The sequence below is a fragment of the Eretmochelys imbricata genome, chromosome 8, assembly GCF_965152235.1.
Source record: "Eretmochelys imbricata isolate rEreImb1 chromosome 8, rEreImb1.hap1, whole genome shotgun sequence".
Lineage (NCBI taxonomy): Eukaryota > Metazoa > Chordata > Testudines > Cheloniidae > Eretmochelys > Eretmochelys imbricata.
In genome coordinates this window covers 30,963,143-30,981,331 of record NC_135579.1, presented here as the reverse complement: position 1 = coordinate 30,981,331, position 18,189 = coordinate 30,963,143, and the positions used below count along the sequence as shown (strand labels likewise).

Below are 18,189 nucleotides of genomic sequence, written 5' to 3'. Positions count from 1 at the left end.
TGGCTACTAGAATCAAGTGTATGAGTAGTTCAGTGCAGAATATGAAGTATTTGAGAGCCATTTGTCTATTTGCCAGCTTTAAATGTGGATACTTTGTACTTACCACTAGCTCTGAACTTGTCTGAAAGGTTTCAATGTAAAAGGAGTAATGTTGGTTGTCCATTTGGTTTAAGATTGCTGTCATGCATGCCACAAAATGACTCTAAAATAGAAAAAGAAAAAAACTGTAAGGAACTGCACTTCTAAACTGTAGATTTAGAAGGAAATTAAAATAATGGATTATATCCTGCAATGCCAAATCACTAGATCACTAAAAACGAACAAAACCTGTGCCAGCCAAAATGTGAATTTTCAAAAGGTAAGAAGTGCTTCTCACTGTGTATACATTGTGAAATATGCTTAACAATAACTTACAACTGGCAATACTGAGAATACTACTCTAAGCAACTTTCTTCGTTGAAAAAGTGGTATCACTCTTAAGAGAACTCCTACAGGACATGACTTCGTATGTGGTTTAAAATTCCTAAAAATAATGTTATATTCCATAGGACTTGTGCATAACAGATTAATAGAAAATGAAAACTTTGTATAAGATCCTTTTGAATATTCATAAAAAATAATTATATCCCTGCTACAGAATTCTTCAGGAAGGATATGAAAATCTAAAAAAAGAGAGGATATTTGCTTAAATTTTTTAGACTTTTCAAGTACCTTCTGTTGAACCCTGTAAAATGTATATAGGATCCAACTGTTTTCATCCCTATTAAATTCTGTAAAACTATATTCTTCTGAATTTTAAAACAGAATTGAAATAAAATGGAAAGTGACTTATAATCTTAGGTTTCCATTTCCGTTTACAGAAGTGCTTCTTATTTGGCAAATCTTCAGGATACAGGGGTAAGGCTAAATGACTAAAGTTTCCCTTTGAGGAACAAAGTATCTCTTCCTATTGATGCTTTTTATCTTGAAAAAATTACAACAATTATTTTGATAATGAGCCAACTCAAAATAATCTCTGGATTTCTCTAAAAGAAAAACAATATGAAGCAGAGGCAAGCTTAGAAAATAACTGTTTTCTGACAGATTTACTCAAAACTTTGTATTTGATAAGTTTACAAGTGAGTCCCTGATGTTTCCAACCAGAAGTTCATTTCTAATTTGTACTGATTTTGGGAAATCAGATTCCTCTCTTAATTCTGATTGACTTTATATTTTGTTACCATCATAAATTCAACAAGATCACACATTACTGTAAAGTATCAGCTGCAGTTTATCCCACCCAACCATTTTGGCTACTACTTATTGCAAAAAAAGGAAGCCTTTCTTAACTTCAGGTTATGGCCACTAGAGGTCTTTTACTTTCATATGATAGCTGCTGCTCAGTTTGTACTGCTTTTTTATTTATTCCTACGTGAGCAGATCCAGTACAGTTCTTGCATATAAACAGTGAAAATTTCAATATAAAGGAGTTATTATATCTTATTTTGGAGTAACGTTAGTGCTAGCCAGAACCTTGCCTACTATGTAAGACTAAGAAGATACATTTTCTGCGGGTAATCCCAAAGCTTTCAGGTAAGGATTTGTATGGTTTTGGTTACTGATGCTCTTCAAAAAGAAAATGCTGATTTTATGTCCTACAGTAGTTTACTTTTACAGGTATTGCTCAAATTAGACTCTTTTGTGAACTAAAATCCACAACTGCCAGGAATAGCAAGCTGCAGTGGGTGCAGTGGTGAGACTGTTAATTTTTTCCACTGTCTTGATTTTAATTTTGAAAGAAATAACTGCCAACACAAATTACAGAATAATTACACACACAAAAGCATGTGTTGTATTTTTCTCTTTAAGAAGCTTCAAGAGATGCTACAGGATGTGTTTTCTCCCACGAATTTGAAGTAACCATTTGCTGAGATAAGCACTCTCTGTACTAGACTCTAGTCGATGTACTATCTTGCTGTTCAGCCAAAATGACTTTAAGAATGTTAATTTATTTGTGGCAACTTTTAAAATCTGTCTAGCAGTATCTAGTATTACAGTCTAGCATGAGTGCATGAGCTTAGTAACTTGTAAATGGGAATTGTGGAAATTAACAGAGGACATATGTTGGTTAATGAAAGCAGTTCTGCTACCAATAAATATCACAGTTTTGTTAGACAGTTTCTGGCAGCAAACCTGTCAACTTTCATGGCAGTGTGACTGACTGATATACAAAATGGAAGGTGCCAGCACAGCAGGTTTGCTGTCAAAAATCCGACCCCCCCTTCACTTCCCAATATCATGTTAAGACTGAACGGTATATTAAATGTATATTGGTACTGGATACTAACTTTGTGTATGACCTTTAATCATTTACATGTAGCAACCTTGAGTATTATAATTAACCACTTGATTTCTTATGTTGAAAACTTGCTCTCACCCCGCTCCAAAAGCCAGCAGGAAACAGGTATAGCCTCTCATTTCACAAGTGCTCAGGCATTCTCAACATCACCATTCTCACACTGTTAGAACTTAAGTATACTTCACAATTCTGTCAACAACTCTATGTGTATTCATCTAAATTATCCTACATTGTCTAAGAATCTTATAATATTTAAGAGCCATTAACTGCTTCATAATAAAGTAAACTCCACAAGTCAACCAATCAGTTTTTAAATTCACTTAGTATGTTTATAACTTGGGCATAAGACCTTTGGAATCAGGAACCTCCTGCAAACATGCTAGTTGACTGTGATGATAAGTTTCTTTTTTAAAGCAGCACTGTATGTAGGGAACTGAATATTTAAATACAAATACAAAAGTTTCAGAGAAGATGAAGTTATTCAAATAAAGTTGACAAGCCATTTCAGCTGTGCTTAGCCTTGTTAAGATATATCTAATGAATCCCAGCAGAGATGTATGATTGAAACTAGGTCAAACATGTGTAAAAATAAGTGTAATCACAGTGAACACTTGACTGATGAAGGAATACTTAAAATGATGTTAACAGGAAGATTTTTTGCTTAGAATACATTATTATGAAGAGATGCAATAAATCACATATATTAATTTACCACCTTCATGCACAGAAACATCTTCACACCAGACTGACAATATAACTTCTTAACAAAGCAGTGTCCATTAACCAAATAATTAACAATATTATATCATTAGCAGGAACAAAAGCATCACTAGGTTGTCAAAGGGCAATGAGATACAGATGAGGAAACCCACTCTTCCAGTAAACACGCAAAACTCCTGAACAGTAAACACCATGATCCATCAAACTTTAAAGAACTGTAGAGTGTGTCTTGCAGCCTTAGTACAAATACTGCAAAGTGTAAGCTAAAAAGAAACTACCCTATTTACAGATTTAGTATAAACAAACCACATCATCAATGATAAGATATTCAATCAAGAAATCAAATGTGGCTTTGTAAGCCTTGGAGAGGGGAGGTGTCTATTTGCCCCATTTCCACTAAAGTCAATGCCCATGGGCTGCATGTGTAGCACTGATAGAAAAAGCAGCATTAAGTGTTAGGATCATAGGAGAAAGATGACAAACTTCAGCCCTAGCAACCCTAATCCCAGCATACTTTATCATACCAAATGGTGACAGATTGCTGTAGTAACTTCAAATAATGTACAAGAACCCCAAGCAATAATAAAACAAAAACACTAGAGAAAAAATAGCAAATAGTGTAGAATGAAACTATCCTTCAATATTAATCTAGTGTAAGTTAAACATTTACTTAATTATTTTGTGGGTATTTTTTACATGCTGGGATGTGTGCACATGGAGTGAGGGTGGAAGGTTCATGTGGCCAATTAAACAGTTATCCTCATGTGTCACAATATATGTCCATAGTTTAAATGTGTGAAACCCACATACATGTCAACAAAAAGCAACGAAAATAAAATTTAAATACTAATGCTCTAACGCTTTTGAAAGGCAGTAGTTAAAGACATACCATGAGCAGAATATTTAAAGCTTTAAACTATTACTTTTATCTAAAAAGAGTACAAACAGTTAACAGTAAGTCAACGGGTCTACCTGATGTCTCAAAAGGCATAATTGGAATAATATTTATGTGTTTATAATATATATAAATAATATATAAACAATTTACTTCTCAGTAGTGGGTGATGTGCTCACACTACATATATTGAGTCTGAGCTAATTTTCACAGTGCAAATCAGACATACATTAACTCAGCTGAAATCAATGGAGTGGAGTGCAAAACTGGTATAAGTATGACCCATAGTTTGTGAAGTCTGGAAAGTGCTTTGGGAACTTTCTGGGTAACAGGTATTATACAAACATAAGTCAGATCATTAATATACATAAGAGCATTTCTTGTAATCTGAATATGGCTCACAATATTAAAAATCACCACCATATTAGCAATTCCTGTTTTGTAAAAATGTAATACAGAAAGACCTTCTGGACATTCATGAAACGAGTGAATAATCTCACCTGCGTAGGGTCATGAGCATATGCACAACATGACAATTACTGTAAATAAAAGCTAAGGAATGCACTGTGATGCCCTTTAGAGTGACAGTAGTTCAAAGCTTTTTTGCACACATAGTAACACTTACAGTGCTTCAGGAAAAAAATGTACCCTCAGACCTCTAGTGCATGTCTATATTGATACAGATGGTAACACAACACTTTATCATATTATGAAAAACCTTGAACAGCAGCATTTTGTGCTCAAAAAGGTATAAACTGAATTTCAAGTGGTGAATCAGATATTCCTTAGGTAGTAGTTTTGTGTCTTCTCAAAGGAATATAATTCACCTCCAAGCCACATGCTCTCCTGTACTCCTCCAAGCCATGTGCCCAGGTATAAAGGCCTAGACCAAAAATATAAAAATTGTAATAGGCTGAGCCTATTGTGCTGATCAAATGTGTACCCAGTGTCTGAAATTTGGAAACTTACATTTCTCACAGCTTGTCATTGAATATTTGGGGGGTGAAGGGGTAGTTATTTTTTGTTTACAATAAAGTAGATCCATCCTCTGCTGTACTAAGTTTGAGGTTCTATTTTTACATTTATGTTTGATGTCTTATAGTTCATTGGACCTGTCTTCTTGTATTTTATAGATGACTAAACCAAAGCCTTGGTACTCTATTTGCACATCTTACTGACAGCTTTTCGTTTCTGATTAAAAACATCCCAGTCTGCTGTATTCTTGTTTCACTGTTTACATTCCATAGTAGCTAAAATTTAGTACAGCCTAGAGTTTAGTTGAACATAAGAGGACAATTACCTAAATACTGGATTAATTAACGGAAAAATGTGAGTAATTTTACAACAGAAATTATATGGGAATAAAAGCAGCCTCTCAGATTTAAAAGTCTATTAAAGGTTATACAATTAAGGCTCTCTCAAAATTGTTCCTTTAAGGCTAATGCAGATATAATGATAGCATAGTATTTCTCCAGAATACAGAAGTATTATGCAGTGCTACAAGCCTTGATCTTACAATTATCTGTGGGGGGTCTAAACAACATTTCAAGCACCTCCCATCCCACAAAAGTGGTATTTTTTCTCTACAGTCTAATTTTTTGTGCGCATGTTCAGCACTAGAATCACCCTCCATTCTCCCTGCCCAGCATTTTCCAGGGTAAAATCTAACAAGGAGCATGACTGCATTGTAAATGATTTATCGCGTAAGTATATTTATTGGGCCAGATTTTGTCCTCATTTACACTAGTGCAAAACAGTGAAGAACCAGTGGATAGAATCTGTCCCATTACATTGTACAGAACAGATTTACATAGTGACCTCCTTAGGTGATACATCTGCATGCACATAAAGTATAGTATATATTCTTTATCTACTTTCTAATGGCAGAGCAATCATCTACAATGAACAGTCATTGCACCGGAAGATTCACTGCATGGTTTCCGCTTTATTCTGTCCAAAGCACAGCAGCTAAAATCACCTGTAACCTACTGCCTGCACCACATCTGCCTTGTACACAAAACCCTCCATTGGCTTCCTCTCATCTGCTATATCAAATTAAAGCTTTCCTCCTCACCTTCAAGTATCTGTGCAATTCTACTCTTCCTTACATAGCTGCTCTCATTTCTTACCACACCTCCCTAATCACTCTACTACAATCACCTTCTTCTCCCATACCTGCTTTCATGCCTTCTTCCAGGCTGCTTTAGATATCTGACATGAACTTCCTATCTAGTGCAACAGGCAACCATCCTTTCAAAATCTCCAAGTTTACCTGAGGAGGCAGGGAGCTTATGTCCATTAGCTTCATCTTTGGAGCTGTGATTCTTTGTACTCATTCCACCTTGGGCCAGGCCTGACCAGTTAAGGACCAGTGGGCTAGCAGGGACATGGCTAACTTAATAATAAACACATTATAAGTTCCTTACTCTTTTATCCAGGGCTGCCATTCTACTACACTCACCTCCAAATTAAAGATAACTAGCAGGTTAATATTCTGCGGAAACTATAAAAGCACAAAATACAACTATACAAAGAAACTATTTTAAATGCTCCTAATTCGAGTTTATTTTAGTGCAAATTAAGTCATTTTCCTGTAGTGAAGTACAGCCACTTTTTTGCAGAAAAAGGGGTTGGAAGCTGGTCTGGGAATTAGAAAGGGAGGGAAGTAGCAGTGGGAGTGATCTGGAATGAAGGGTAATATACAACAGTAAAAAGAGCTGAAAGGAAACAGCACACTGAAAATTTGCTACAGAAAGAAACACCAGTAGAGATAAGAGAAGTCTGCAGCAAAGCCAAGTGTAATCATCTATAGAGCAGCAATTTAGTTTTTGTTTTCCTTCTGAAATACACAGGAACAAAGATGTGATTACATAAACAAGCTTGAGGTGGCATCTTTTATCTTTGTGTAGTCCTCTACAGTAGCTTTCCAGATATTGTGAATGTCTTAAACAGCAGCTTCATTTATTTAAAACAAAACTAACTTCTGCATTCCAAGAAGTCAATCACCCTTTAATCAGTTTTATTCTCTTTCAGCTAAACTGACTGCACACAACAGCAGGAAAAATCAAATTAAAAACTGAAGTGCACACACATAGATAGGCTTAATATAAATCTACCCCTGAATTCTCAAAGCAGTACATAGGGCTTCATCAAAATATCTCCCAATACACTCAGTGGAAATTGAACAACTCTGAAAATTTTTCCCCCACCTTTAATTTTTTTGCAAAGAAAATGTGAATCAATATACATTATATTTCTGAAAATTCTGGAATCAATAGCACAAAACTTCAACCACATTTAGCAAAATTTTTGAATTAGTTCTATGGTGACCTCAAAGAATTCCACCAAGACCTTCTCTACACTAAGAGCAATAGACAAAATTTGGCAGCAAAGGTTCAACTGCACTTATAATACCAAGGGCCCAGAATTTTTTTTTTTACCGACCTGCCATGAAAACCTGCGTAACTCACTCAGCCTGTAGGTTTTCCTGACAAAATGCCTAAGCCTCATTTACGAGAGCACTAGCACAGCTGCATTGTTGCTGAAGAACGTGTACCAATTTTCCCAGTGCAGATGCATTGTAACAGTTCAGAACTGAACAGATGTTCAGACACTGATGTGCCACCCTGGGGTAGTGTGGGGCATTTATTTCACAGGGAAAAAACCTGACAATGCTTTACAATATTGATATTGAACTCCTTTGTAAAGTGCTTTGAGATCTATGGATAAGCACTATGGTAAGAACTTGCTATTATTTAATATTATTATTTACAAAGCCTTTTTCAGTTTGGGTCCTGTTTTGGGTCCTGTATTGGGATTTGGTTGCTTGGTTTAATTTGGGTTCTTTGTGACAGGTGTGTGTGTGTGTGGAGGTGGGGGGTTGTTTTCTAAGAGGAAGGGACACAAATCTATCCAATTAAGGCACAGACCATACAATATTTTTAAGGTACTATAAAGTTTTCATTTTAGTTCATCTAAGTTCACTGAACCAACCTGAACAATAAGAAATTTAAAGTTATTCAGGAAAATGCTGAACGTGCAATGCACTTCATGAAAAATTCCCATTTCCTTTAATGTCTGGGATGATCTGATAAACCCAAACTGAGTATTGAATGTTCTCTATACTGAGTTCCTCTCTTCTCTTTCCATGTGACAAAGGATGTAAAATTATTAGTGCAAGAGTCATTATATTCCCCTTCCATATTAGGAACTTTATCATGATGTGCTTTGGCCATTTGCTCTACCTCTGTACTAGCCTGAATTAGGGGAGCCTCCGTGACCTCTGCCACACACTAGCTCCAATCCTATAGCACATTCCCTGTTCCAGTTGGACTAATTAGCAGTGTTAATTTCCTCCCAGAAAAAACATAGCCTATTTAAACACGGTCATATACGCTGTCTTTACAAATGCTCTTTTTACAATGCTAACCAGTCCACTCAAAGCAGATGCTTTTGCGGTGTTGGAAATAATTCCTTCTGAGAGTGAGCGCCTGTTATGCCTTAGAACTTCCAATTCTGGGACTTATCAAGAAAAAAAAATGTCACAGGGGCCAAAAATCTACACACAATTCCCCCAAACACTAAATGGTGATTACACACCACTTCAAACAGGGTAACATACACCTCCCACAACTGTGACTGGTGTCCCTCAAATCTTCTTAGCACCCAAATGAAAGGTGAAGGATGCCCCAGAAACCTCACACTATGACATTTTATTTTTAGTTTCTAATAGGACGGGTAAAACCAGCCATTCATCCTTCTTGAGGTCTTGGAGCTACATAAAACTGTGGGGTTGCTCAAGCCATCAGACTGTAGGAAACCCTGCCAGGAAGGGAAAGATCCATGCATAAGAGTAGAAAGCTGTCCTCCTTCTGTGGTGTTTCATAATGTCAGAATATGCAGGGTTGTTTGTTTTTGTCCTTGTCACTGGGCTAGGATTTTGCCTGACTAGACTGCCTTGCTGAGAAGCCAGTAGTTGTGACTTTCCACTACTGGTCACTATAATCTTCTCCTGGAACAGGCCAATAACGAATGAGCGAGGACAGATACCTTTTGCATAATGTTTGCTGATGGAACTGGGGGAAACTGTACTCCCAGAAGAAAGAAAGAAACAAAGATGTCGCTCTCCGATTTTATAGGAGCTATTGAGGAATGAGCTAGAATGGCCAGAGATGGCATGGTAAAAAACTACAGTAAAAATGTTATTTCACTGGTATTTTGTGTAAGTATCTGCTAATACAGCTTTATAGGGTTCTTTTATTTATCTTTATTATACCAAGTAATACTGCACTGTATATGAGCATATCAATATATTTCTATTTCACATCATTCAGCTGAGACATTAGTTTATGATTAAGACAGTAAATATACTTTTTGTAGAGGATAAAACCACTAATTTCATTTATGCAGTAATGTGATTAGATTTTTAATTGCAGAAACTTTTAAAACTACACGATTCACTCTATTCTGCAAAACAATTATTAACTCAGCCTCGAAGGAAACATGAAATATTTATGTCAAGTAATTTTTATGTTATTTTATTTTAGTAACATATGCAATACAATCTGCTCTATAGAACTATGAAGACTAAGATGTACATTGGATAGATGCGGTTTCATCACATATTCTGAAAAATTAGCAACCTCTTATTACAAAATTATAACCAGCTTAACTTCAATGCATACAAATCACCATACTTTTATCATATGCTTTACAGACACATTCTGAGTCTCTTTTGAGTTAAACTAGTATAACCCCTATTGGACTAGTGTTCACATTAAGATTTAACAGTGCCAGGGACTAAAGTATCAATGGAATAATATTTAACCTTAATCTCTCAATGTCCCTTAAAAAGAATTATCCTTGCATTTGTCTCTAACCATGAAAGGTAATTTTCCTTATACATATCAGTAACAGCAAATATACAGGCTTGATTAAATTAAAATTGTTTTATTTTAATTAGTTGCTAAGCCAGTGCTGTCCTTCCTTTTCAGTGCTGACTGATGGGTTTTAAGACCAAGTCTTGCCTCTTGTCTTGTATATGTCACTGAGCAACAACTTACCTTTTTCTTAGGTCTATCACATTTATAACCTACAATGCCACCAGCTCTCCTTAGCTACTAATGTATTTTACAGATGATTCCCAGCTCTAATTTGATAGCCTCCAGAGAGAATAAACGAATTATCACTATCTTTTTGGGGCAAGGAAATTGATTTTAAGTAATACAACTGCATTTGACTGCAGAAAATCAATATTTTATCCAAGAAAATTAACAGAAATAAATATTATTGTTTGAAATAAAGAACTAGATTCTATTTAACAATATGTATTAAACACAACATTTGGCAGGACACACTTTGCTCTTATCCTTCTGAAAACTGTCTGGATTTTGCAAGAGCATTATGCAGGCGTTTCAATTAAAAGCAATGAGCTGGGATGCTTTACAGCACTACTCTGATGTAGCAGAATGCTCTTACCATATTAATAATTTTGTGGAAGGGCCAGAATTCAATTTTAATACCAAATAAAAGGTTTTTGACTTCATTTATGATGCTAAGCGGTAGGCACATGGTTCCAGCACATGCTATGCACCAAGAATTGCCAAAGAACCCACTGGACTCCCACTCAAGATGCAAGTAACTTCCACTCAAGTCAATGGGAGTTACTCATATCCAGTGGGGAAGAGGAGTAGAAGTTAAGGCTCTGGGGCACTTGATAGATTAGGCCTTTAATATCCTATTGCACATATCAGTACAAATGTATAATGACGTTATTACCCTAGCACAACTATTTACTACAACTGCACAGCTTGTTACACCTAAAGAAAAACTGAAACCAAATTAGCTCTAGTCATCTAATTAATCAGTGTCGTCTTCTGCTATTCAAACACATAAAAAACCAAACAACCTCTGACCTGCCCCAAACAAACAAGTAGGGAGGTTTGTACCAATATCATCCAGATATGCTATGTGAACGACTGCATCTTCATATTAGATATTTCTGTACTCACTATGCCAAGAATTAGGACATTTTGTCTCAGACGGCAATTATATACTTTGTGAGCACTTAACTTAGGCACCGTGCTCCGGAATGACAGGCATGAGTTGGGGTTACATGTTGCAAGTAAGCTCAAACTCAAGTCATATGTGAGACTGATAGATTTTAAAGTCAGAGGGACCATTCGATCATCTAGCCTGACCTCCTGTTTTACACCGGCCATAGAACTCACCCAGCTACCCATTTATTAACCAGAATAATTGTGTTTTACCAAAGCATGTTTTATTTGAGTGCATTGGAAGAAATGGTATACATCATGTCTTTGTAGAGAGCATACAAGTTAAAATGAAAATTTGAGGATAAATGATGATACACTCAGCCATTATAACATCAATTTCAGAGCATTATATCCTTAGTAACAGTGTGTTCATAGTTAAGATGCACAAGGAATGGGATGGAAAATAAAATGGAAAATACTATAACGGCATTATATAAATCAATGGTTCACCCTTATCTGGAATATTACATACAGTATTGGTCACCCCATCTCAATAAAAAGACACTGGAGAAATGGAGTGTGTTCAGTGAATGAGGAGGAGAATAGACAAGGGCATGGAAACATTCATACGAAGAGAGATTGAAAGATTTGTATTGTTTATCTTATGAATAAGAGGGGATATGGTAAAATTATACAAAATAATGAATGGTCTAGAGGTAGATTGTGAGCTCCTGTTCTCTCTGTTTCATAACAAGAGAACACGAGCACCTTCAATGAAATTGAAAAGTGGCAAATTCCAGACTGATAAAAGAGAATGTTTTTCTCCCACACAATGTGCAATTGGACTGTGGAGCTCACTGCCATAGATGTTGCTGGGCCCAAGAATTTAGCAAGATTCAAATAGGAATTAGGCATTTATATGTATAACAAGCATATCCAGAAGTGATGCATCTGAAGAAGTGGGTTTTTTACCCACAAAAGCTTATGCCCAAATAAATCTTAGTTTTTAAGGTTTACTGGACTCCTCGTTGTTTCTAAGCATATCCAGAGTGATATTAACTAATGCTTTTAAAAGGGTTTTGGAAGAGTTATAAAAGTCTTATGCTTCAAGTTTTAAACAAATCTCTGTTATGGATTTGGATGAAACATTAATGGAGAGCACATTATCGTATTTCAAAGTTTCTTACAACTCACTCTAACATCTGGCACTGGCCACTGTCATAGTGGATGAGCTAGACCAGGGGTCTGATTTAGAACGGCAATTTTCATGTTCCTTTATTCTATTACTGAACAATAATTTTGGCAGGCAATCTCTCCAGGTACATCTGCCTACAAAACTAAGTTTTCTGCCTGTATTTTTTTTACATGTTTTAGAGCAAAACCTCCTTGACTAGAAGCAATGCAAAAATGTCAAACCACATGTACTTTATGACCTCTTTTGTTTATAATGGAAATAAAGTGAGGGCCCTGGCAAGGAGCCTTTTTTCAAGTGGATTTCTCTGCTGCTGCATCCCCTGCTATTTTAACTGTCACTCCCGAGGCAGTGTACGGCCCATCAGTTTTTCAATAGATAGTATTTGATGACAGACCCTGCTAGCCTGTCTGTCAAGAGAGATGTAATGAAAAAAACATGGACAGTCCCTTGAAAACTAGATGAGATTGTTCAAAGGAATGAGATTATTTGTTCCTAGTGTGAACAAGGCAGGGCAACAGCAGATCTCATTACCAGCAATTGGGAAATATCACAATGTACAGTCCCAGAAGGGTATCACAGACACACACAGTACATATGAAAAGATGGCTTTTCTGTGAAAGGGCATGCGGTAAGGGAAAGTTGTTACAACATGTTCGAATGCTTGACTCCAAGGAAAGCCCAACACATCATCTGCACATGGGACAGCGAAAATGTGAGTGAGCGGAGGACTGATTTACAGTGGCATATTATGAAAACAGAGATTGCCCCAGCACTTTGTATCATCCACATGTATCTCGTACATATTTTCCCCTGACGGCACAGTCAGCTTGGTAGGGCAAGTTTACACCATGGGCCAAGACTCAGATAGACAACACAGTGGAAAAAGCAACTTCCTGCCATTTTATTTTTCAAGTTTTGCTATTCTGTTTTATTCAGGTTCTTCTGTCTGTGCCATTTGATCATCTAATTTCTGATGTTAGTAATTTACACTGAATGGAAGACCTACTCAAATGTGATGATCAGAGATAAATTTGACTCTGAAATGACTGATGCACAGTACCTTGTAACGGAGATGAGCTGACAAGTGAGAATATATGTTGAAAAAACAAACTGCAAAAAGATCTTTAAAAAGAGGGATAGAGATCACTGTGGGGAGTGCAATGTTGGTGTATGCACATGATTTGAAAAGTGTAGTTTTCCTGGAACTAGATCTTTGAATCCCAGTAAGGCTTTCCTCAGCTTTTCACCCTTTGTAAGGGTGGCCAATCTTGCCAATAGGTTTAATGGTAGCCAGATTTGGTTCTGAGTAGATAAACTGAGTCCTATATCATTTGGAATCTTTTGGATACAGCCCCAGAAGAACAAAGTACTGTCAACACTGAGTAGATATTAAGGATGTTATACTGCAGTACAAGTTTCCTATATCTTTACTCATAAGCTGGCTTTTTTTTTAGGCTTGTCTATACTGTGCCACAGTATGGACTACAAGGGTGTGATTTAGAGCACACCAAAGTATGTGCTCTAACTGCTGGCTCAAACGAAAAGCTCCTAAAAGTTTGCATCAACATAGTCCTGTTTGAAAGAGGACCATGTTAACATGAACTAGGTAGTCTGACATAGTCTATATTGACAACAGGAACAATAAAACAATAACACGCTTAATGTTATGATCTGTAATACTCTGCAAATTTGGCCATAAGCACATTTAAAAGATATTTTTTCTTAAATTTCATAAATTATATTCATAGTTTATATAAAACCAAACAAAATGGGGAACAACTCCCCCAATCAATCATGACTGATACAATACAGTATGTCCTAAACCAGGGATCGGCAACCTTTGGCACATGGCCCCCCAGGGTAAGCCCTCTGGTGGGCCGGGCCGGTTTGTTTACCTGCCACATCCGCAGGTTCGGCCGATCGCGGCTCCCACTGGCCACGGTTTGCCGCTCCAGGCCAATGAGGGCTGCGGGAAGCAGTGCGGGCTGAGCGATGTTCTGGCCATTGCTTCCCACAGCACCCATTGGCCTGGAGCGGCAAACTATGGCCAGTGGGAACTGCGATCGGCTGAACCTGTGGACACGGCAGGTAAACAAACCGGCCTAGCCTGCCAGGGGGCTTACCCTGGTGGGCCCGTGGTCCAAAGGTTGCCAATCCCTGTCCTAAACTTACCTTAAGAAGTTCTAAGGTAAGCTTGTCTTTCCCAATTTTGCTACAATTTACAGGGGAATGTTTTTTTGCTTGTACCTTATTAGCAGAATAGGTGAAAAGGTAATTGCCTGGTTAAGGATCTGAAGTTTTATGGAGTATCCTGACAAAAGTCTATAATTACGTATTTTATTTGCATGGTCATTGTGTAGAGAGAAATTTCAGGTTTTCGCTTACCTAAGTTGTTACTGATCCGGTATGTCTGAACACAAGTTCTCCCTTAAGTTATCGCCAATGAACACATGAATAACAAACATCAGCAAAATTTTGAGAAGAAAACCCCTTTGAGAAGTAACGAAGCAACATGAAACTTCCTATTTCAGAGTGCAGAAGGGAGCAAGCTGTAGGAGATTAGTGAGGTCAGAGTAACACGCCAAACCAGGAGGTTCTGAGGAGGTGAGCAAGAAGTATGTTGCCAGGCATCTGGTTTTGGACCAGAATACCTGGTCGAAAAAGGACCCTGGCAGCTACGGGCCATTAAAAGGGCCACCTGGGCCATTAAAAGTCAGGTCCGCGGTGCAGCAGGGGCTCAGGGCTAAGGCAGGCTCCCTGCCTGCCCCAGCTCCGCGTGGCTCCAGGAAGCAGCCGCCAGGTCCCTGCAGCCCCTAGATGCACGGGAGGCCAGGGAGGCTGTGCGTGCCGCCCCAACCCCATGGGCCTGCTTCGCAGCTCCCATTGGCTGGGAACAGCGACCAATGGGAGCTGCGGGGCTGACACCTGCAGGTGCAAGGGCAGTGCGCAGAGCCTCCCTGGCTGCCCATGCATCTAGGGGATGCAGGAACCTGGCGGTTGCTTCCTGTGAATCGCAGAAAAAGCAGTCGTGAACCCACACCCCAAACCCCCTCTCACACCCCAACCCCCTGCCCCAGCCCAGAGTCCCCTCCTGCACCCAAACTCCCACCCGGAGCCTGCACCCCACACTCTCCCAACACACTGCCCCAGCCCTGAGCCCTCTCCTGTACCCCAAACCCCTCATCCCAGGTCCCACCCCAGAGCCCACACCCCCAGCCAAAGCCCTCACCCCCAATCCCCTGCCCCAGCATGGTGCCCCTTCCTACACCCCAAACCCCTTAACCCCAGCCCCACCCCAGACCCCACACTCCACAGCCAGAGCCCACACCCTCTCTAGCACCCCAACCCCCTGCCCCAACCCGGAGCTCTCTCCTGCACCCTTAACCCTGCATTTCTGGCCCCACCCAGAGCCCGCATCCCCAGCCCAGAGCCCATACCCTCCCCCTGCACCCCAACCCCTTTCCCCAGCCTGGAGTCCTCTCCACACCCCAAACCCCTCATCCTTGGCCCCACCCAGAACCTGCACCCCAACCCCCTGCCCCATCCCGTTGAAAGTGAGTGAGGGTGGGAGAGAGCAAGCATTGGAAGGAGGGGGCATGGGGCGAGTGGGGGCGGGATCTCAAAGAAGGGGAAGGGACTCTGGGAAGGGGCATGATGGGGCAGGACAGGGGTATTCAAGTTTTGCGCAATTATGAAGTTGGCAACCCGAGCAAGGAGACAAGGAGCAGCTGTTCTCTACTCTATGCTCCAGTCAAATCAGGGTGAGGGGAGATTCCCAAGCAAAAACCTGCCCCAGAGTTATTGTATGTTTAATCTTCAATAATCCCATGACTGTCTGCACGCTCCAAGCATCTGTGTGTGTGCTGGGAGGGGGGGGGGGGTGGTGTCACTGGTAGGGTCACACAAAACAAGCATCCTGTGAAAGCTGTGCTGCCTCTCAGATATGGGGACAATTTAGAAAGCTGTGCAGAGCTCTGAAGTGGAAGATCTATTCCTATTGAAATCCACGGATTTAGTGTGTAGAAAAGACAAATTCTCTCACCCTCTTTAAAAGCAGTAAGAAAATGTGCAAATATGAACTCATGATCTCACAAAGCCCCCAGTAGGAAAACCACATAAGGTCACAATATTTGTCTTTTTTGGTGACGTGTAATAGGTATGAAAATTGCCTGCAGTGGGTTTGCTCATGCATGGAAGAGGCCAGATTTTGGTTTAAGCAATAGAGTGTGGTACATTTAATTTGCTGTATTGAACAGTCTGCATCCCAGGCTTCCTACTAATCTAAGCTATGAAAAACAGAAGAATCACTTGGTTGCTGGGGAATTTAAAAAATTAATAGATTTTAAGGCAAGAAGGAACTACTGTGATCATTCTGATCTGCATAAAGCAGCTATTGCAATTCACCCAGTAACTCCTACATCAGGTGCAACAGTTTTTGGTTGACTGAGCATATCCTTTAGAAATACATCTTCGGTTTGGCTGACCATACAAGCAAAACCAAACCAAAAAGGTGAATTATATATACTGTTCACTACTTGCAAAATTAAGGTAGCAATTTCCACTAGAATACTAGTTTACACCTGTACAAAGCAAGTACCCAGTGCTTTCATTACAAATGGTGCCAGATGCCACATTACAGCTTAAAGTTACACAAGAAACCAACCCCAAACTGTAATATGTGTCTGTGAAATATGCATTTAATTTAGCTTTAATACAATAAAAGGACCAAAATTTGACCTCCCAATCTGTTTTGTATACCCTGTAGAATGTTTTAATCAAGAATTAAAATATCAATACCAGATTGTTGCACTCATGAGAAGCTATTCAACAGCAAATAACTGTGTATGCACAATTAAAAAATTGTATTAAATAACTGTGTATGCACAAAAAGAAAAGGAGTAAGTGAGCTGTAGCTCACGAAAGCTTATGCTCAAATAAATTGGTTAGACTCTAAGGTGCCACAAGTACTCCTTTTCTTTTTGCGAATACAGACTAACACGGCTGTTACTCTGAAACCTGTGTATGCACAATTACTCCATGAGCAAGTCCATAAACAATACGTCCATTTTGCACTTACAAAGGGATGCTAAAAAGCACAGTGAAAAATTATATTACTATGTATCCAACTAACAAACATTCTCACTTTAATTACATCACTGTGCTAGGGACACCTGATAATCAGGACTTTCTTTTCACATGTACAGCCTGACAGATATATACTGTGTTCTTTTGTCCTTGAGGTTTACTACCCTTACCCACAGGAGCCAGGATCCAACACATAAGACAGCGTGGGATTTTCAAAGGACCTGAGGGCCATAGACTCCCCACTTCAATGGGATTTGGGCAACTAACTTCCTTGGGCTCCTTCAAAAATACCAGCCTAAGTAGATACTGAAAGACAACAAAATACACTTAATGAAAATCAACAGCTACATAATGCAGACATGTTACACACATATTTTGCTCTATCAATTGGTATGATTATCTAGTAACTTTACAGCTAAGCCTAACTGTCCTATAAATCATAATAGCACCTACAAAAATTGCCTTGGGATTGTTTGAGTCTCAGAACCAGGAAAAAAGACTAGCTTTTGGTTCACTCTCAACGTCACTGGGACATGCCTTTGCCTTCTATTGCAAGACATTGTTAATTCCTTCAGCTGGTACAGAGCATGGGTTTTAATCTTTCCTTTAATAATCACATCATAAGACTAGTGTTCTGTCATCTTAGAAACACTGCAAAGGTTATGGTGCTGCCTTTCCCAAGAGGACACTGAAATGCTTATCTATGCTTTTCTGATATCTTGACAGGATTATTGCGGCTCTCCCCCTTGGAAATCATCCAGCAGGGACTTAAGAACAGGCTACAATTGATTCTAAATGCCTTTGCCAGAATTTTTACACAGACTAAAAGGCCTTCTCATATTTCACTGACATTACGTTGGCTTCCACTTAAATATCACATTGATTTTATAATCTTGTTGCATATATTTAAAGCACTCCCTGAACTCACTGTGCCTTACTCAACTAAGCTTAAGGTATCACA

At 38.8% G+C, this 18,189-nt stretch overlaps 1 protein-coding gene across 1 annotated transcript in view; it reads right to left on the bottom strand.

The window, feature by feature from the left end:
• The window catches only part of DOCK2 (dedicator of cytokinesis 2), a 505,601-nt gene that overhangs the window by 154,951 nt on the left and 332,461 nt on the right, over nt 1–18,189 (bottom strand). Inside the window, exon 28 of the mRNA XM_077824538.1 lies at nt 104–202. Within this exon, the coding sequence (XP_077680664.1) occupies nt 104–202 (99 nt within the window). The remainder of the gene's footprint in view (nt 1–103; nt 203–18,189) is intronic.